At 37.1% G+C, this 21,765-nt stretch overlaps 3 protein-coding genes across 5 annotated transcripts in view; 1 reads left to right on the top strand and 2 right to left on the bottom strand.

The window, feature by feature from the left end:
- LOC306845065 (insulin-like growth factor-binding protein 2-A) overlaps positions 1 to 7,402 on the top strand; it is a 36,945-nt gene extending 29,543 nt beyond the window's left edge. For all 3 annotated transcript variants that reach the window (XM_079377622.1, XM_079377621.1, XM_079377620.1), the window contains 3 exons: positions 3,975 to 4,144; positions 4,782 to 4,922; positions 6,259 to 7,402. In XM_079377622.1, the coding sequence (XP_079233748.1) occupies positions 3,975 to 4,144; positions 4,782 to 4,922; positions 6,259 to 6,411 (464 nt within the window). In that variant the 3' untranslated portion in view covers positions 6,412 to 7,402. The remainder of the gene's footprint in view (positions 1 to 3,974; positions 4,145 to 4,781; positions 4,923 to 6,258) is intronic.
- An 883-nt stretch (positions 7,403 to 8,285) lies between these two features.
- igfbp5a (insulin-like growth factor binding protein 5a) lies at positions 8,286 to 13,558 on the bottom strand. The gene is made up of 4 exons (XM_079376805.1): positions 12,823 to 13,558; positions 9,984 to 10,192; positions 9,724 to 9,843; positions 8,286 to 9,573 (listed from the first exon to the last, which is right to left on the bottom strand). Exons 1-4 carry the CDS (start codon positions 13,148 to 13,150, stop codon positions 9,430 to 9,432), a joined length of 801 nt encoding a protein of 266 aa, XP_079232931.1. The 5' UTR covers positions 13,151 to 13,558; the 3' UTR covers positions 8,286 to 9,429.
- Positions 13,559 to 15,733: 2,175 nt separating this feature from the next.
- On the bottom strand, positions 15,734 to 16,978 carry LOC306844784 (general transcription factor II-I repeat domain-containing protein 2-like; the record flags this gene model as incomplete). The annotated part of the gene is made up of 1 exon (XM_079377161.1): positions 15,734 to 16,978. The coding sequence occupies one exon, from the start codon at positions 16,976 to 16,978 to the stop codon at positions 15,734 to 15,736; it is 1,245 nt and encodes a 414-aa protein (XP_079233287.1).
- Between the last annotated feature and the right edge of the window lie 4,787 nt (positions 16,979 to 21,765).

Here is a 21,765-nt window from a genome sequence, read left to right as displayed (position 1 = left end):
CTAATGCAATATGATGCACTTCCCAATGAATCTGGTGGCATTTTCTTGAATATTGGTAGGCAAGATGGTTTTGTACCTTTCCAAATTCATTCTGCTACTGTCATCATACATTAAGTCATCAGTAAAGTTGAGAGGGCCTGTTCCAGAGGCAGCCATGCATGCCCATGCCATGACACCACCTCCACCATGCTTTACAGATGAGGCTGTATGCTTGGGATCTTTGCAGTTCCCTTTTTTCTCCACATTTTTGCTTTCCCATCACTTAGATAAAGGTTAATCTTTGTCTCATCGGTCCATAAACACAGTTCCAAAACTCTGCTTCCTCACCTTTGTGCTTTTTTGCAAACTCTAATCTTGCCTTTCTATTTTTGGTGCTGGTCAGAGGTTTGCATCTTGCTGTGTAGCATCTGTAATTCTGTGTTAAAGTCTCCCGAGGACAGTAGATTGTCAGAGCATCACCCCAGCTTTCTGGAAGTTGTTGCTGATTTTACAGACACGTCTTTTAGGGTTCATTTTCACAGCTTTTATGATTTGTCTGTCATCAACTACTGTTGTTTTCTCAGCCGATCAGGTCGTTGTTGGTTGCTGGTGTCGCTGGTGGTTTCCAAACTCTTGATTTCTCCATGCCCTTTGTTTTTGCTATAGCTCTAATTGACTTCCTCTTTTCTTTTAGCATCCAAATTGCTTGCTTTTCTTGCCTACAGTTAGCCTATGGTCAATATAATAATTTCTATAATAATTAATTAATAATTCCTTAATTCAAAATAAAATATTGAATCCCTGATAATCCCAGGTTGCTATGGTCATGTAGGTTTGTTTAAGCATCAAAGAAAAGAAAAATGGCCAAAAGAAGAAAAAAGGCCACAAGAAAAATATGTGATTCCCTCAACATAAGAAGTCGTGGCCAAGAGAAATGGATGATGTTCCCCTAACTTCACATCGTGTGGCCATGACATCCTTACCTCGACAAAATGATCTCGTGGCCATGACATATTACCATGCTCCCACGAGTTAATATGTCGTGACCACGACAAAACTAGCCTAATTGAACCAAACATATCCCCTCCTGGTCACAGTAAATGCTTCGTTCAGCTTTTCGGAGATCATCTACTCTTCCCTGTGGATGACCTCTGACCTACTTTCTGTGATCTGAATTTCTTCGCTTTGAATTTCAAATATTGAACTTGATGTTCCGAATTTCTTTTTCATCTTGAAAACTTGAAGCTGTATTTTTAAAAACTGGATATTTGCAGTCTAAGAATTCAGAACCAAAAATCCGCTGTTTGAAAATACATGTCTGCTAAATAACTACCATTAAAAAATTCAAATGTGTTAAATTTCAAATGTTCAATATTCAAGTTTAAAAAAATCTAATTCAGAACTATGTTAAATGCCACATAATATTCAGTTTTGTTAAATGATACTGGTCAATAATTCAAATTTACACAATTGAAATTCAAATAGTTTTGTCATATTATAAGCTCCATACATATTAATCTTTTAATCATATTTGTAAATGTCTTGACTCCACAACCAACAGAGCAATTTTGTCTTTACTGTTCCAATACTTTTGGAGGGCACTGTATTTATAACTTTACAAAATGTATCATCAGTTACTGCACTAGCTAACATAAACTAGCACTAGTAAATGTTAACTAAGTATTATTCATTGACAGTTAATTTTAAATAATGTTAACCAACCTTATCCTGAAGTATTACTTTATATTTTAAAAATTATAATATTGCTACATCATCCAGACATACCAGCTCTGCACACTAATCTTCAGTGTTTAGATAAGAATGGACATAGTGTGCAGGACTCTAGTGCCAATTTGCTTGGTGGGGTTATCCTCGTTTATGCCAAAACAGGCGATCTCTGAAGTTTTTCAGGGAAAGCAGGAAAGCCAGTCTCTAGCACGCTGTACACCTGATTTCATTCCACTTCTGTAGAACCTGCTGGGATACTAGCTTCAAAGAGATCACCATTGAGGTTAAGCAGCAAGCTCTTAAGAAGTGTTGGCAAGTGGAAAATTAAGAGTGTTTTGATATTACCTGCTGTTCAGTCTAGCTGTTTATTGCTGTGGTATGCTAAATTTTAACCGTGCATTGTGTGCCTTAGTTCAGATTTCTTTTTCATGAATGCTGAAACACCTCCCAGATGTCTAAGAAGCTTTAAACTCTGACTGTTTAAACACTTTTAATGTCTTACTTCTAGTAAGGTTATCGTGTAAAGAATAAATGACCATTTAAAAATTATTGCACACCATATGTTTGTCTAACATTCATTATCTGACATAATTTTAAATAATTTAACAGTCCAGACACAATTATTCTGCAAAACATTCTAAAGACTAAAGCCTAAGTCACCTAAGGCTGTTTTTATGGAATTACTCGATGAACAGAGAGCAATCTGAATGGAGTCAGTATAATTCTCAATATAGATATATACATGATTCAGAAATGTGAAACCTCATGCACATTTACAAAATTAACAGAATATTTCAACAAAATATAGCACATTATGATAAAGAGACCCAAATAAGTGCTATTGAAGTAATAGTGTTGAGCTAGGCCTGTTATGTTTAGTTGAATTAAAACAACAACAACAACAACACACCAGGGTCCAAAATAAACTTTTTAATTACGCGACAACAATATTTGCCGCCAGGCAATTTATTTTCAGGGACATGGTTGCCCCATGGAATTTATTTTCAAGGCCATTTGCCATATGCTGAATTTTTATAATTACCTTTTTGTAATTATAGCATATTGTCTCTATGTTGAATACTAAAATGTAACCATTTACTTCAATCAATTAGAATACTATAGACTGCTAGCAATAAAACAAATGTCAGCATCAAACAAAGGTCATCTTTACACTGTAAAGGTGGAACATTACAGGTATTTATAGATCACTGCATAACAATTGCATAATACTTTATAATTTAAATAGCCTAAATAACTTATAAAGTATATATAAATTGTACATTTTTAAAAATGAATTTATTAAAAAAGGAAATTATTGCCGGGTTGGGCTGCAGTGAGCATGCACACTGAACCAAGCAGCAGATTTCTTCATCAGAATCAGAATCAGAATCAGAATGAGCTTTATTGGCCAAGTATGTTTACACATACAAGGAATTTGTTGTAGTGACAGAAGCTCCACAGTGCAACAGAAGGACAGTAACAGGACAGGACACAGGTAATGAAACAAAATAACAGGAAATAGCCAATGACCAATGTACAAAGCAGCAAAAAAAAAAGTAAAAAATACACAATATATAATATATAATCACTGGAGATCGATGGCCAATGATTGGTTAAAATGCTCAACACTGCAAAAAAACACAAAAAATGAAATCCTCAATGCAGGGTGAGCAGATTTAAAGGTCCCACTTTAATTGTGGCAGCCATAATAATTTTTGTGTTTTTTTTTTTGCCCCCTTATCTTAGAACTTGGGTGGCACTTTGTTCAGTTTGGTGCCAAAAGTAGCTCCAGCTGTGGATAGCACTGAGCTGAAAGTTTGTTGTCACAACGAACAGAAAAAAATGACCATGAATCATTCATAGAACTGCAACACAGACCTATCAATTTTACGTTTTGAGCCATAAATATTTAGATCACCTCTCAAAAGAAGAAAAACAAAGATATGAGAACAAACTGCAACTTTTGGGCCCTAGTGATCCATATACAGTACCTGTCACATTATTTCAAACACTAAAAACAGCGGGACATTCTAAAAGACTTGATGTGAAAAATAATTGCTCTTCTACAAGAGTGTGTCATCATGCAAAAACTGAATAATAGTGGCATGGCTGCTGAAATAATTTTGTAGACCAATATGGATTTTTGATATAAAGGCTAAAAGAAATGTGTATGAATACCCTGTTATACCTCTAATAATCAGTTATAAGAATATTAAGATCACTTTTTGACAAATTTGAACATAAAAATCTCTGTGTCCTATCATCAGTTGAGGTACAGGACTCTTTGGACATTGGTCTGACTGAAGTTCCTCCCATAAAGAAGCCCGCCAAAGACAGTCCACGGAAGGAAAGTGCTGTCCTTCAACACCGTCAGCAGCTGAAGACCAAGATGAAGTACAATAAAGTTGAGGACCCTAAAGCGCCGCATGCCAAACAGGTAGGTGATGAAAATCATAAATAAAATCTATTATGATTCTCTGATTTGTTTGAGTATCTTTGTGTGGAATTGCTCATTTGGAAGTGCAGAGATAAAGTTATCTTTGTCTACAGCAGGGTTCCTCAAATCTTTCCCTGGAGAGCCAATCTGCTGCAGAGTTTAGCTCCAACCCTGATCAAACTCACCTACCTGTGATTTTCGAATGATCTTGAAGACTCTGATTAGCATGCTCGGGTGGGTTTGATTAGGGTTAGAGCTAAACTCTGCAGGAATGGGCCAGATTTGGGGATGCCTGGTCCTACAGATATATATATATATATAAAGTCTGAATCTGTCATAGCTGTTCCAAACCTGGACAAAACATGTTGTTCCAAATTATTTATTTTCAGGTCCAATTACCCAAAATATACACCCACGAATGACACAAATGTATTAGTAAGATTTTAATGCTGTGTGTGCATTACAAATTTAGAGAATGAGAATAGCTCATTTTACATGTCACATGTGATTAAATTTTAGGTTAAGAAAAGCCGTTTGGGACTAGATTTGATTTTAACCTGAGAAAGGAATGTTAAATACGAACATACCAATCTGACCTCCATTGAAAAATTCAAACACATTTATTTATATGTTTTAGAGCCAGTGTCAGCAGGAGCTTGACCAGGTGCTGGAAAGGATTACAAAAATACCCTTCACAGATAACAGGGGCCCCCTGGAGGACCTTTATTCCCTGCACATACCCAACTGTGACAAGAGGGGGCAGTACAACCTGAAACAGGTATTTATTTCCCTATTCAGCAGCAACTAGTTCAAAGCAACAGACATTTTTGTAGATTTGCCATATCTGGGTAGACATTAAATACTTTTTGGATCGTTTACATGTTTCGCAGGGTGACTTCCAATAGTCCATCTAAACCTATTTAATAAGAACTGTGGTAATTCTTTAATATTATATAAAACAGTGCAGGCAGGCAGCTTTTAACACGTTATTAATTGAGACTACATGGAATATTTATACTACTTTAAAATGAATTTATCTAATGGATCATTTACCATAAACTTGCAAAGCCAGAGATTAGAAACAAAAAGAAAGAAAAAAAGAAATGTAACATTTACATTCATGGCAATTTAGTGACCCTACAATCAAATCGGGAGGAGCTTGTTTTATTTAATCTTGTCAACCTAGCTCTGCTTACTTCACTCCAGTGACAGTTTGTCCCTCTCATTTCTCCATATCTCCTTTTCCTCACATCTCATCTCTTATTTTCTTAATCTTTCTCTCTCTCTTGATCCTTTATTTATTGCTTTAGTCTGAGGGATCTTAAAGCTTCTGACCCACCTTAACTGATGTTGCACCAAAGTTGATGCATTTTATGTGCAGAACTTATCCTGCTTATCCAAAGAAATCATTAAAATGTATGCATTTACCAGAAACATTTATACAAAGTGAACTGCAGTGCAGTTTGTCAAGGCACACATCTTATCAGCTCATGCATTCTGGGAATCAAACCCATGATCTTGGCACCACTAATGGCATGTTTTACTTTTAACTTAACAGGAATACAAACAAATAAATGCCTTAAAGGAATATTCTATACAAGTTCAAATTCAATACAAGTTCAAATCAATTTGTGGCCCAATATTTAGTGCATAAAAATAAGGGAAAAGGGAAACATCGAGGTTATTTTATTCCACTTATCATGGAAATGAATTGTGCCAATTCTTTTTAAAGAATCCTGTCAAAACCTTTATTAAAACTATATTTCTTGAGCTGTAATTTGTTTTCTTTTTTAACAGTCATTTTAAGGCTTTAGGGTTAATGCATTCGGTTGTCAAATTTCAAAATTTATATTATTTTACACAGAATAACTAAGCAATTTTTCCACACTAAAATCACATTAGTATGCACATTGTTTACTTTGATGTAAACAAAAAGGATGCCACACATCTTATTCTCAGTATTCCCTTTTCACTTTCATTGTAGGTGCTTTTTAAAAGAAAAGCCTTTTTAAAATGTGTTTGTGGTAACCATCATATGGCCACAAATATGTCAATTAAACTTTAAACGCTAAACTTAGTTCTAAAAGCTCATTTGAGTATTGTGTGTGTTTCAGTGTAAGATGTCAGTGAATGGACGTCGTGGTGAGTGCTGGTGCGTGAATCCACACACAGGAAGACCCATCCCCACCGCTACACTGACAAGGGGTGATCCCAACTGCAGCCAGTACCTTGAGGACATTGATCCCTCTGTGGACCCTCAAAACTAACAATGTCCTAAACCTTCCTATCCCTTCCCATCTTGACCTTCAAGCCTACAAACTCACACCCTTACCCCTAAAGGAGTCAGTATTTTACACTCTCTAAACAAGCTACCAATATACCTTGTTTTTTTTTTTTTTTTTTTTTTTTTTCGCTTGTAGATTTGAGATGGTTTGAAACAGTATTGTTACAGTTAAAGTACGGATATAACTGAACTGATAGTATTCATTCAATCCAAGCTAAGACATATGACCAGTGGACTGAGATTAGCAGGCTCGTACTACTACTTTTCTGTAGGAAAATAACTAGGATTGTAAAACTTACCTTTAACACTTTCACATGCTTCGTATGTATCTTGTGCTAATCATATGTTGTATTTCTCTCATGATGTTACTGGTGCTATTTGTTTCAACACACTTCTTTTATAGGTTGCCCCCTCTCATATTGTGCAGGAATGCTATAGTAGTGCTATGCTATGTTTCTATTGGATTCTATTGGTGTTCCTTTTGACAAACACTGAAGCACTGCATTGTAAGTCGGTGAGCTAGTGCCTTACCTTAAAAGATTTACAGAAATAAATGATATGGGGCTGCTTATAAAGTCTTAAAATCTTTTGGCTTAAAACCCCTGATATATGCTAACAAAAGTTGTTCACTTAATTTTCTGTTAATGCATCAGGAGTATTCAAACCATGTAGTACTAGGTCTACAGTTTGTACTAATGCAGTTGATGTTCTTTTCCAATTGCATATAACTACTGACACCTGGTGGTCACACAAAGGAAGAGAAAACAAAATTATGTAATGCTGCATAAAAAGTCAATAAAGATGTGTTAAATGGATTTAATATAGCCGTTCACTAACTATTTTAACTTAACATTGTGATTTACTTTGTGAAAATTTTATACACAGTTCAACTTTGCTGTTAGGTGTCATTGTCACTTGCTATTTTGGACCCAATGTTTTACATGTACACAAATAAAGAAGTATTTCAAGGTATTATTTGCAAGTAATTTTTATTTATTTTTATTTTTATTTTAAGTGACAAAAGTCATAGGTGTCTTTAAATCATTCATGAAGACAGAACAAACACATTAACTAGAATTTATATATAAAATCTAATATATATATATATATATATATATATATATATAAACATCCTGCAAATGTAATTAGTGATGCACCAATTAAATATTTGAAATTACTCCCGTGAGTATGCTCTTCTCAAACTGTATCTGATGAAGCACAGTTCACAGACCAAATAAAAACTGTTTCTATTGTTATATCTGAATATCTTTCAGATATATCAAAAATAAGAGTACATACATTACATGGCAAATAAATATTGCACACAGGTATTTAGATGTGATACAAAGAATTTGATCATCTATATTACCTGATTTGGGCTCATATTAAATAAAAGATTAAATTAAGAAGAATAAGTTGTCACACTGCTCTGCTTTGTATTTTTGTCTCATAAGAGTGAGCCTAACTCCACCACATGGAGTGTTATCATTCAGAATCCTTTCCATGTCATTCAAGAGTAACAAGAGTAATATTGTCCTTTTAAAATCTCACAGAATGAGCCAAGAAACTTTTAGGATTATGGCTAAAATAAATTCAATCTATCAATTTCTACAATTCTGCAAACAGTGAACAATTCTCAACTGCTGTCAGCCTCTGATCTGACACATACGTCACACATGCAATGCAAATAATCTCATAAGCATGACGAGCATATTTTTGATACCATTAGGTGGAAAATGTGGTTGCACCAAATTCTGTGGGATCACCTAATAGTACCTTTGGTACTGTACTACTATGGCATTTTCATAATGCAAATAATCTAAATTTGCCTACTTTTTAAGAACATTTGCTTTTTTTGAATCTACACTCCTGCAAACTGAAGGTCAGCATTTTGAGTGTTTGTGTTTTCCCTCTGTGGCCCCTTTGATGCCTTTGATGTAAATCAGTATTCAAATATTTGAGTAGAAAAAGGCACTGAGATTTCCATAAGAACCCAAGGACCCTGATCTGTTAAAGATTGAAAAAATAGAAAAGTGGCTGGTTGTTTTGTCACCATTGTGCATTCAAATGTTGAGTCTTTCTTATTCAGTAGTTATTTATATAAACTGCATGTGTATATATGTAAGCTTATTGAAAGGTTGTGTTTCACTTTCTTTCATAGGGCGTTTGTTTGTTTTTACAGTGCACTAAAACAGTGGTTATTAGAATATAAATTTCCCTATATCATTCAGGAATGGCAAAACAATGCGCCAAAACAATAAACTAATGTGCTGAAACCTTTGGAAAGGGTTGTACAAAACAACTTATAAACACAGTGTGTGAATACTATAAAAGTACTATTCAGTGAATAAGTGCTGTGCCATGGACAAAAACATAAAGTCATATGAAACAGTGATATTACTATATAGGGTAGTTCAACCAAAATGCAAATTCTGCCATCATTCAACTCACTTTGCCATTCCAAAATTGTATGCATTTTATTTTTTCGATTGTGTATTTTTTATACACAATAGGTCCAATGTTTTAGACCCAGCTGAGTTAAATTGTATAGGGAAAAACTTCTGAAAATCTTATTTTGCATTCCAAAGAAGAAGGAGTGTCATATAGGTATAAAACAACATTAGGGTGGGTAAATAATGACAGAATTTTCAATGTTGGGTGAACTGCTCCTTTAAGCTCATAAAACCTTCTAAGATGTCTATGATAAGATATAGTGGAAACTAGTCCATGACTCTAGTACATTTCCCAAATGATACTTGATATATCCCACCAACCTTAATGACACATGAAGATCAAAAATTGCAGGATTCAATAACTGTTGCATGTATTGAGCATTTCCTCTGCTTAGCTTTAAAAGATGCTGTTTTTTATGTAATATGGATTTTCCACAAATAAAGGTCAGACTTCTTAAGATTAGGATTAGAAATAATTGGCAAATCACATAATATGGTATGAAAGTGAGTGTACAATGTCATTGTTACGCGACCAAATTTAAGTTGTCTCATTCGTTGTTGTTGCTGTTGCTGTTGCTTTCAAGATCTTTGCATTGGATGTTGCCTCCATTAAAGTCAGTGCCCGCCATCTGAACTCCATGCTTGTTTACACACCAGCAGATGCCTCGCTTGCGCCCCCTGGAGGGTTTACACTATGACATAAAACCAAAAATGGACATCACAAAGTAAGCAATGTAACTTGACCCTGCCCTCAGCCAAGAGCCATGTGTTTATAGGAAAGAAAACTTTCCGACAACTTGCATTAGATGACATCTATAAACATGCTGAAGTGCAGAACTAACCTGTTTGCGCTTGAAGAAGCCTTTCTTATCACAGTTAGGCAGGTACAGAGAAAGAGCCACGATTCTTGAGTTGTCCTTCATCCTCTGGATAATTCCATCCAGCTTTCTTCGGCATGGACCCTGCAGTTAGCAGATATACCATTAATAGAACAGTCTGGAATAGGTTTTAGGCATTAATTTAAACATTAACATAACAGAAACAGCATGAAAACATTGGTGTTTTTCACTGACATCAGATGAATGTTGATGAACAAACGTACAATGTCAGACTGATGATTGTCCTTTCCGAAGAGCGGGTATTCAAAATTGCCCCTGATCCTGAGTTTAGCCTCCTGTCTCTTCTGATCCTTTCTCATGGCCTGAGCCTTCTTGCTGTTAATGTGGTCTCGTTGGAATAATGGAACTTTGGCCTGGGGAAGAAGATCCTCTGTTACCTCTGTAACGTGAGTGTCTTCATGTGATTCACGATCTGAGAAGGGGACAATAATCAGATGCAATGGTATAACTGATATCCATGTAACAAATACACCAGGGTTGTTTGCACTGTCAAGATGCCTGTATGTCAATCACAAAACAATCAAGACCATCGATTTAAGGCCACAATGGACAGGTATGCTTCAAGTTGATTACAGTCACTTTGTCATTATCTATCCACAAGAAAGACTTTTATCTTCCTGCACTGGTCTTACAGCATATACACTGAAAATGTTGCTGCTCAGTTTATTGGAATACTGCTTGTAAACTTAGCAAGACTGAGAGTGAGCCAATACTCTTGAGAAGAGGCAACATATCAACAGATTTCTGGTGTTTTTTTTTAGCTGTTGCTTTCTCGAGATGTCGTCTTATAATGAAAACTTTATTAGTGAAAATAACTCTGTCAAGCATATTTCATTTAAAGGAACACTCCACTTTTTTGAAAATAGGCTCATTTTCCAACTCCCCAAGAGTAAAACAGTTGAGTTTTACCATTTTCGAATCCATTCAGCTGATCTCAGGGTCTGGCAGTAGAACTTTTAGCGTAGTTTAGCATAGAGCATTGAATCTGATTAGATTCAATGATCTAATCTCGCTCAAAAATGACCAAAGAGTTTCGATGTTATAGTTCCTAGCCATATCGGCCTAGAAAATCACAACTTTTCATTTTCCATCAGTCTTAGTACATGATGTAACTACAGAAGTGTCTAGTTTTAAATAGGAAAAATATTGAAACTCTTTGATCATTTTTGAGCAAGATGCTAACGGTCTAATCAGATTCAATGATCTATGCTAAGCTACGCTAAAAGTGCTGCCTTCAGACCTGGAGATCGGCTGAATGGATTAGAAAATGGTAAAACTCAACTGTTTAACTCTTGAGGAGTTGGAAAATGAGCCTATTTTAAAAAAAAAGTGGAGTGTTCCTTTAACGTGCCTCCCTCACAATATAACCATGAACTTATAGAAACTATAGAAAAGTTATCTAAATTGGAAAACGCAAAAGGCAGGTATTTCTGAATACACAGTCTGCAAAAACCTATCATGGAAGTTTTGGAAGTTGCATTTTCACTTGTCATGGAATCAAATCAAGCATGGCAATAAGCAGTCAACAGTTTGAACTCAATCACCGGCTCTATTCTTTTAATTGTAAGCAGAGATGCCAGATGCTATCTTCAATTTGTCTAGTTTATACCCTCTTCCTCTCTCACACACGTCACTGCATTTGCCCAGCTGTACAGTGAGTAATCAGATTCAAGAGCTTGACCCCTTCCTCGTCCCTTCTGTGTCTTCTGTGGAAAAGCTAAGCAGCCAGGGTCACAATGGATGAGCAAATCTCAAGCCATTTGCGATGACATCACTGACAAATCGGAGAAATACCTCAGCAAAGCTTGGAAATCATTGAATAAATCAACATTGTGCTTCCGCTTCTTTCTTAATCTTTTGTTTTATCATCTACCAAGCATTAGTTAACTGGATCTTTTATTTGAGGGATATTATGTTTTATTTTAGAGATGTGACAAGTGCACTTCCAAGTCTCCTAATCTGGGGGTATTGTTCTGGGAATGCATGCTAATCTGAGATCTGTGCAGCCCTGGGAGAGGTGGTGTGCTCATTCTTTTGCTCTGCTTTGTCTTCTAAATGTCTTCAGTTACATACTGTTAACATGCCTTCTATCACTAAAAAATCATTGTTATAGTACAAAGGTGGCACCAAATGAGTGCATTTACACAAAATGTTTAATACAGAGTCCCACAAATGACATGCGGGGGAAAAAAGTTATTGTGGCCACGTATTTATATTTCTTTTTTTTTTCTTTTTTTTTAATTTGTTAAGTCAATTTAGGTAAATTGCAACAGTATCTTATTCATTTGTAACTTTTTAGAAAATTGCAACTATGTTTTACCAATTCGTGCCACGTGAAATAAATAAAAATGTTTAAGTGATTTATTATTGAACCAAAGCAATATAATCACTCTTTTTGGTCAGAACTATAGTACTTTTAAGTAGCATTGCATATTTATACAGAATTTAGAGTTAGCATAGAATCCAATCTGAGCAGTCTTAACTCATTTATGTAAACACTTTTTTTAAGCTTTTTTTAAAATGTTATTTATTATATTCAGAATGCCGCCTCATTCTTCCTGTTCGTTCTCTGTCAAAACCATTCTCAAGCCTTCCATTCTGATCTAAATTTTTAACGATTTGCAAGATGAAGATACAGAGTGAAATAGCTGCAGCAGCTGTTTTCAGTAAATGTGATGAGATCGCATAATCACAGTTAAGAGTGCTGACAGCTGAGTTAATCGCTGATTTTTATGGAGCTGAAAAGAAAGGCAGGGGAGGCTAAAGCCTGGAAAAGAGTGCGATAAAGAGAATGACAGAGAGATAGATCTGCGGGTGTGTGGGTGGGGGATTTTTGAAAAGGAATTTGATTTGAATACTAACTCTGTATTCAATAAATGTAAAAACTCATCCAGATAAAATAAATCCTACAAGACTTTCTGCTATGGATGTCCTGACCTAGATAATACAGCATAGATAGATAGATAGATAGATAGATAGATAGATAGATAGATATATTTTTTTTTGCATACAATTGATCTATTGCATGTCAATAAAAATTACCTCTAGGCAGTGGTTTGTATAGTTTCTCGTTCATGCAAACTCCTTTGCCGTAAAGTAGAGCATGCAGCGGCTTTTCCTCCCCATTCCGAGGCAAGCAGCGCAGTCCTTGTCCACAAGTGCCCGTGTAGACTCCACACGCCTGCCCCTCGGTCAGTGCGCAGGTCAAGCAGCATCCGCAGCCGGGCTCCTTCACCACCTGACACCCCATCCGCACCGGAGGACACATGGACATCGCCTTCTGATCGCACGGCTCACAGGGCACGTACGAGGCAGAAAAGCCGGGTAGTCCCCATACAAATGTCATCAGAGTATACAAACTTAGCAGCATTGTACTGTAGAGAACCAATTTCACCAGCCTTGAATGAGTAGAACCGACGCTTTCTTTCGTTTGAGATGTCCGAGAACGAAGATGTAGCGTCCGGTTGAAGGAAGAAAGTGTATCGGTATTTAAAAATATCAATTATCAATCCTCTCACCACTTGGTAGAATAATCCAATGGTGCATAACACCTGAGATCTAGCCTATAAATTAAAGGCAATGCCCTGAGATGAAATGGGATCAGCAGAATTCAGGGGAAGAGCACAGACCTCAAAAAATTTGTGTAAGCAACACCGTCACCCTTATATTAAAAAGGAAATCAATATGTGCCGGTTATATTAGAGGCTCTGCAGCTTATTCAAGTGTTCACCCTCGAGAGCTGCTGTCAGTATGAAGCTCTGCTCATGTTAACCGCGGTGAAGGGAGGCGCACTGCACTTCATTTAAAGGTACTGGTGGTTCTTGGGCGGATCCCGGAGTGATGCTGTGCATAAATGTAGTTTTCGGCGCAGGTTCAGATTAAGCGAAATGCTAGCAACAAAACTATATGAGATAATTAAATAGCCTAGGTCTACTGTAATTACTCTGATTTATTCTAAATTAAAAAAAAAAAAAAAATCAATAAAATTAACATAAATTTTAAGTCTATATAAAAGGTTTAATATTTCTGTTCGATGTTAACGAACGTCTTTTTAGGGTCCGTGTACGGTTCTTTTTTTAATAGTTCGAAATAACTAGAAACTAATGTATATTGTTTGATTAAATACAACCCGAATTCCGGAAATTTTGGGACGTTTTTTATGTTAAAATGAAAACTAAAAGACTTTCAAATCACATGAGCCAATATTTTATTCACAATAGAACATAGAGAACTATGAACAAATGTTTAAACAGAGATATTTTATACTTTTATCAACTAAATGAGCTCATTTCAAATTTGATGCCTGCTTCAGCTCTAAAAAAAAGTTGGCATGGGGGCAACAAAGAGATGAAAAAGATCAATACATTTTTTAAAAGATTCAGCTGGGAGAACATCTAGCAACTAATTAAGGCGAGACACTGCAGGTGAATAGGGTAAAAAAAATAACTAATAGTTATCACCTTACTTACCTAGTTGATTGATTACATTGATAATTGCAAAAAAAAAATTGTATTACAAGCTTTTTAGGTTTAAATATGCAAATGAGGCATTATTTAATGAAATATGCACTAATTTGCATACATTTCTAGAACAAAAATCTAAACACTGGATGAAGTTGGTTTCAAAATTCTTATTTCATTTTATTGACATATTAGAGTCAAAAGATTTTACAGAGGGAATTTTGGGAATCTCATTTTGTCACTCCAGAAAATACTTAGAACAGACAGAAAACAATACATTTTCAAAATTTTGGGGGGAATAAAATGTTGTATATAATCAAGCAAATTATATATGAACAAATCCCTCTGTAAAAACCTTCAGGATATAGACAGGAATAAAGATTGTGTGTGTGTAAGTGCTACTGAAGTGGAGCTATATGGCTCAATGTAGGAGAGAAAACTCATTTTGAGAAAATGACCTTTAAAAATATGTATTGTAATTTAAATCTATTGACACAAATAGATAAAGTGCTATAAAAGAAACACTTAACAGTGTCTTTTGGATGTTTTCTTTCCACTAGTCTGAAAAAATACTTTATGAAAAACCAAAAAGCCCAAAATCTCAAATTTGACAGGTGCATGAAAAAACTGCCTGCAGTGTCTCCCCTTAAATTAAGTGACATCAGGTCTGTAACATGATTAGCTATAAAAGGGATGTCTTAGAGAGGCAAAGTCTCTCAGAAGTAAAGATGGCCAGAGGCTCTCCAATCTGTGAAAGAGTGCATAAAAAAATTGTGAAATACTTTAAAAACAACGTTCCTCAACGTAAAATTGCAAAAGCTTTGCAAATTTCATCATCTACAGCAGGGGTGGGGAACCTTTTTTCTATCAAGGGCCATTTACATTTTTGTAACATCCTTTAAGGGCCATTCTAAATTTTTGAACATATATCACTAACCTCTCTAATGCGATGGTTGGAACTGCTTCTCTTTGGCGAGGTGTCTGATGTTAGATGGCAGTGATGACGATGCTACTCGCAGCTGGTTTTCCAAGTTTGGGTCAGTCAGTCTTGAGCGGAATCGAGTCTTTGCAAGAGTCAGTTTTGAAAAGAACTGCTCACAGCAGTAGGTTGTCCCAAACAGAGATGCAAACTTCAGTGCATGTCTCCTCAGAATGGGAAAATCCTCAGAACGTACATACAGTTTATAGAACTCAAGCAGAGGGAGGTTGTTGTACTTTGCTTTGAGCTCGTCATTGCTTTGCTGCTCAATTATTTCATGTTGTAGGTTGTCAGGTACTTCAGATGGTTCCACATTAAATGGCGTAGCAAATATGTTCAGTTCATTTTGTTTACTTTTCATGTCCTGAAACCTCTCGCCAAATGCCTGATGCAGTTTTGCACACTCACCAGCATACTCAGCTGTCATAGCAGGCTTTTGTTCTTGTAGAGTAGGAAAATGCACAGTGTTACCCGTTTCCAGTTGCAATTGCCACAGCTTTAATTTCGCCTCAAATTATTTCACGTTTGAAAGCAGAGAGCTGAGAAGCTGGTTCGGACCTTGGAGCTTGACATTCAGCTCTGACAGGTGCTTGGTTATGTCCACCATAAAGGCCAAATCACACAGCCACTTGTCTTCACTGAGTTCCACAACAGGTTTTCCCTTAATCTCCATGAATTGTTTTACTTCTTCCCTCAAATTGTAAAACCGTGAAAGCATATCTGCACGACTCAGCCATCGCACCTCACAATGGTAAACCAGATCTCCATACTCGGACTCAAGATCACTCAGTAACTCTTTGAACTGGCGGCTGTTTAGCCCTCTGCTTTTGATGAAATTTATGGTGGAAACAACAGTTGTCATTACACTCTGGAGCTTCAGGGAATGTGCACACAGACTCTCTTGATGTATGATACAGTGGCATACAATTAAATCACTTGGATCAAGATTGAGACGACTCATTTCTTTTTTGACCAATGCAGTTAATCCCTTTTGCGAGCCAAGCATGGCTGGCGCTCCATCTGTGGCAAGGCCACTTAACTTTTCAAATGGTAATTCAAATTTATTCATTGCCAAAACAACTTGCTCAAACAAATCCTCACCTTTGGTAGTGCCATGCATGGATTGCAAAGACAGCAATTCCTCTGTCGTTTCAAACTCAGCAGTAATTCCACGCACAAAGATGGCTAGTTGGGCGGTATTAGTTATGTCCGTTGTTTCATCGCAGGCCAGAGAGAAAAACTGGAATTTTTTTGCAGTGTCATTCAGTGTTGTTTCAATGTCTTGAGCCATATCAGTAATCCGTTCTGCGACAGTTCTTCGAGATAAACTGACACTTTGGAAGAGTTTTATTTTGTCTGGTGCAAGCAGCTCCGCAGCGGCAACAAGACACTCTTTCACGAACTCTCCTTCTGAATGAGGTCTCAGTTTCTTTGCTATTAGCTCGCTCACCACAAAACTTGCATGAATAACGTTCTCCCTGTCAGAATGCGGTCTTGTGAAAACTGCTTGTTGGGCACTCAAACTCCGCCGAAGAGTGTTAACTTTATCCAAGCGCATTTGTCCTTGCAACTCAATCAGTTTAGCATGCTTCGAGCTGTAATGACGCTCGAGATTGGCCTTTTTCATCACTGCAAGCGCATCTCCGCAAACTAGGCAGACTGGCTTGCCTTTGACTTCAACAAAAAAATAATCGTTTGTCCATTTTTCTTGAAAAGCACGACATTCTGCATCTACTTTTCTTTTCTTGCCTGTCGCCATGATGCTTATCAGCGACGACAACCGTGAACGTTACGTGCATGTTTCACGTTCACGCTGACTGTGACCCAGACAGGCAACCCTATTTCATATAATTATAAATTATCTATAATATTATATTTCTATTTTTTTATATATATATCTGTCATTTTTCTATCACAGGAAAATTAATTGCTGTGTAGCTTTTTTTTCTCTCTCTCTCTTCCTGAGGGAGGAGGGGGGATTTTGAATTGACTGATGGGCCGGATCAAACTGTCTCGCGTGCCGCATACGGCCCGGAGGCCGGACGTTCCCCACCCCTGATCTACAGTGCATAACATCATCAAAAGATTCAGAGAAACTGGACGAAATCTCTGTACGTAAAGGACAAGACCTTTGTTGGATGCCCGTGGTCTTTGGGCCCTCAGACGACACTGCATCATTCATCGGCATGATTCTGTCATTGACATTACTAAATGGGCCCAGGAATACTTCCAGAAACCACTGTCGCTAAACACAATCTGCAGATGCCAACTAAAGCTCTATCATGCAAAAAGGAAGCCATATGTGAACATGGTCCAGAAGGGCCGTCGTGTCCTGTGGGCCAAGGCTCATTTAAAATGGACTATTTCAAAGGGGAAAAGTGTTCTATGGTCAGACGAGTCCAAATTTGACATTCTTGTTGGAAATCACAGACGCTGTGTCCTCCGGGCTAAAGGGGAGGGAGACCTTCCAGCGTGTTATCAGCATTCACTTCAAAAGCCAGCATCTCCCCTCCAGACGATGTCTATTTCAGGGAAGGCCTTGTGTATTTCAGCAGGACAATGCAAAACCACAAACTGCAGCTATTACAACAGCATGACTTCGTAGTAGAAGAGTCCGGGTGCTGAACTGGCCTGTCTGCAGTGCAGATCTTTCATCTATAGAGAACATTTGGCGCACCATTAAACAAAAAATACGTCAAAGACGACCACAAACTCTTCAGCAGCTGGAAACCTGTATCAGGCAAGAATGGGACAAAATTCCAACACCAAAACTCCAGAAACTCATAACCTCGATGCACAGATGTCTTCAAACTGTTTGAAAAGAAGAGCAGATGTTACATCATAGTAAACATGCCCCCTGTTCCAACTATTTTGAGACCTGTAGCAGGCATCAAATTTAAAATGAGCTAATTTTGTGCATAAAATTTAAAAATTTCTCAGTTTAAACATTTGCTGTTTATGTTCTATTGTGAATAAAATATTGGCTCATGTGATTTGAAATTCTTTTAGTTTTCATTTTATTCAAATTTAAAAAAATGTCTCAATATTTCTGGAATTCTGGTTGTAATTCACATCGATTCCTTTTGCCTTCATATGTAGAAAATTATTATTGTTAACACTTGATTCGCATAATAGCCTATGCGCCTTTCTTCTGCTTTGATTAATGCTGTAAACATTAAATTGTCATTGCAAATTTCAGTTTAAATTTTAAGATTAAGTCAGATTAAGATTATCTAATTATCAGATTACCCGAGGACGCCGGTGCATTCTTGGTTCCCTGAGAGGAGGTAATGAGAAATTGTATAGTTTGCCATTGTACTTTCAGCTCAGAGACTGTATAGCACTGCTCTTTTCAGCTGAAAGCTTCTGAGGCAATGAAGTGCTGTGCTGATATACATAGCACAGTCTTTGTGGGCTTGAACATTATTGGCCAATGCAGGACATTGATGCCATTCAGTACGGCTTCAGTGTTTCAGGAGAAAGAGTTTTCCCCAAAGCATCAGCTACTGATGCAACATATTGTTGCCCAGATGTTCTGTGTGTTGCTGTATAAGTCTATATAATGGCATTAATTTGTATGTTCATGTTTACTATTCTTTTGGCTAAATATTGGTATGTTGTTAAAGCCCTCATTGTGGCACCGAGCCTACAATATCCCCCTGCCCATCTCCTCCAACCTACAGAACAATGATAAAACATGTTCAGTGGTCCATGGCAGCCGTTTGTGTAAGCTTGGGGTCCATGGTAGGCATAGTTACAGGTTTAGGGGTCAATATAAAAAAATTCTAAAGCTGGAGCGGACTCTGACATCCAGGGCTTGAACAGGCTCAAGGATATCAAGATCTTCCTCCACCTCACCGTGCAAAAGGATCTAATTATTTTAGTGACAGATCCTTCAAATTCACTCAGTTTCCTATGGGGACCATCGTTGGAATTTTTGTGGTTCACTGAGTCCAGCTTGATAAAAACACATATTGGCACTGTGAGGATAATGAATTTGGTATGAAAAGCAAAAAAAAAAAACAATTCACGGGGTTATTCATGAGGGGTCGATCCCCATGAGTGACGAGGGGATTTGAACAATCACTAGATTCATTTTTGCATCTTCTGTAACATCATGGTATATTTTGGGCTTTGAAACTGGACTGTCTGCAAAGCAAGAGCAAAACTGAGAAAGAGAACAATGCTTATGCATATTATCAAACTAACAGACTTTTTAATGAATCCTTACATTGTGCAAATAATCATCCATTCAGATACACTCGAAGTTTAGCACTGAAGTAAAGATAATGAAGGTTTTGAGAAAGTAATCAGGTTCTTTGCAATGTCTAAAAGTCACATACTGACAAGAACAGTATTGGGAAGTACAGAACTAATGACCTTTGTAGCTCTTAACTGTTGAAGCTGTTGACCTTTGCTCCTAATATCCTTAAGTCTCTCCTCTCATATACATGAGACAAGTATTTGGACAGAAGTGTGTCACCGCTGAGGTCACTGGACAACCCCATCAACACCCTGATGCTTGAACAAGGAACCTTATAACCTTTAATTCAGATCTTGCCACGTGTGTTTCAAGAGGTCACATTTGACCTTAGCTAGCTTCTCTTTAAAACAAAGAGATCTGTTTAGGAGCAAACTTGCAGGACAGCTGTGTCTGGCTAAGAGGGCTATTTTGCAGCACTGATAGCTATAACAAAGAAATTAGGGTAACATTAGTTCACAAAGAAACTTTATTTCTCTTATTTTGGCAGTGCAGTGAATGTTTACAACTAATGACATTCTGATATATAAGAAGATTAAAAGGTCTGTGCTAGAAATTTGACTAGATTATTAACATAACTTCAGCTAAAACATAAGTTATAATTGCTTTCATACACTAGTGTATACATAGGTGATTTAGATGAATGATTTCATGTTAACCCAGGACATGGGTTAGTGTGTGCTCATTAGTCATGTCAATGCAAAAGGCATTCCCGTAGGTCACTGAGAGCATGGCTAGCAGGTAATGGGTTTAATTCCTAGGGAATGTGTTCTGCTGAAATATATAGCCTGGCTAAAAGTGTCTGCCAATTTCATCAAATGGTAACATTAATAGGAAACCATGGACATGGGTTAGTGTGTGCTCATTAGTCATGCCAATGCAAAAGGCATTCCCGTAGGTCACTGAGAGCATGGCTAGCAGGTAATGGGTTTAATTCCTAGGGAATGTGTACTGCTGAAATATATAGCCTGGCTAAAAGTGTCTGCCAATTTCATCAAATGGTAACATTAATAGGAACCCATGAGATGCTTAATGTGAAACAGTATATAGGTGAGTCCAGGGATATATATATATATATATATATATATATATATATATATATATATATATATATATATATACACTGAACAAAATTATAAACGCAACACTTTTGTTTTTGCCCCCATTTTTCATGAGCTGAACTCAAAGATCTAAGACTTTTTCTATGTACACAAAAGGCCTATTTCTCTCAAATATTGTTCACAAATCTGTGTTAGTGAGCACTTCTGCTTTGCCGAGATAATCCATCCACCTTACAGGTGTGGCATATCAAGATGCTGATTAGACAGCATGATTATTGCACAGGTGTGTCTTAGGCTGGCCACAATAAAAGGCCACTCTAAAATGTGCAGTTTTACTGTATTGGGGGGGTCCGGGGGGGATCCGAAAACCAGTCAGTATCTGGTGTGACCACCATTTGCCTCACGCAGTGCAACACATCTCCTTCGCATAGAGTTGATCAGGTTGTTGATTGTGGCCTGTGGAATGTTGCAGGGCTCGCAAAATCTCTAGCCCGACGTCCCGGGGCTATTGTGTTTTCCAGTCGGTCTTCCAAAATGTATCACTCCCCTGCCCGATCTTAAATACAGGGCTCCCACGCAATGTTCCCTCTAAGCTGAGTGTGCGTGCGACCGCGCTCTTCTTCCACCACGACTGCACAGAAGAAATAGTGTGTCTCGCGCACACAAAAAGGAGTTGGGAAGCCATTTGATTGAATGCCTCCAGTAAAAGGGAAAGAATAGCAATGCTTGGGCAAACCGCTGTAGAGCTGCTGTCACGACAGAGTTAGAACCAGTGAATGCGCTTTACAGGTTTCATAGAAACAGAACACCAAATGTGTGCACCAAATGAGTCGCTGTAGAAACTGAATACTTCAATGGTTGCGGTGCGCTCAACACGAGAGCCAACGCAAACGCAATGACATGTGAAATAAAAGGTCCTCATGTATTAAAGAAGAGTGGCTTGATTAAGTGCTGGAAATAGCGCAGGATGGGCAAAGAACGGTAACAAAACTCTGAAACATGTACAGTCACACAAGTGTATTGTACAAACTGTACTTCATAATGATGTTTAGACAGCTATAGAAGAATTCATGTTCACGTTTTTTTTATATTTAAAAAATGTTTTCTATTCTATTCTATTGTATTGTATTCTATTCTATTCTATTCTATTCTATTCTATTCTATTCTATTCTATTCTATTCTATTCTATTTTATTCTATTTTATTCTATTCTATTCTATCAGTT

This window comes from Barbus barbus, assembly GCF_936440315.1.
Source record: "Barbus barbus genome assembly, chromosome: 25".
NCBI classification, from domain to species: domain Eukaryota; kingdom Metazoa; phylum Chordata; class Actinopteri; order Cypriniformes; family Cyprinidae; genus Barbus; species Barbus barbus.
Note: the sequence above shows the minus strand (reverse complement) of the source record. Positions and strands in the feature narration are given on the sequence as shown.

Bases quoted from the DNA above. Each gene is read 5' to 3' on its own strand.
- igfbp5a (XM_079376805.1), bottom strand. From the start codon at position 13,150: ATGCTGCTAAGTTTGTATACTCTGATGACATTTGTATGGGGACTACCC. The intron at 9,844-9,983 runs GTACGTTTGTTC...TGCTAACTGCAG, and splicing joins ACAATCATCAGTCTGACATT to GGTCCATGCCGAAGAAAGCT. The intron at 9,574-9,723 runs GTTAGTTCTGCA...TTTATGTCATAG, and splicing joins GCTTCTTCAAGCGCAAACAG to TGTAAACCCTCCAGGGGGCG.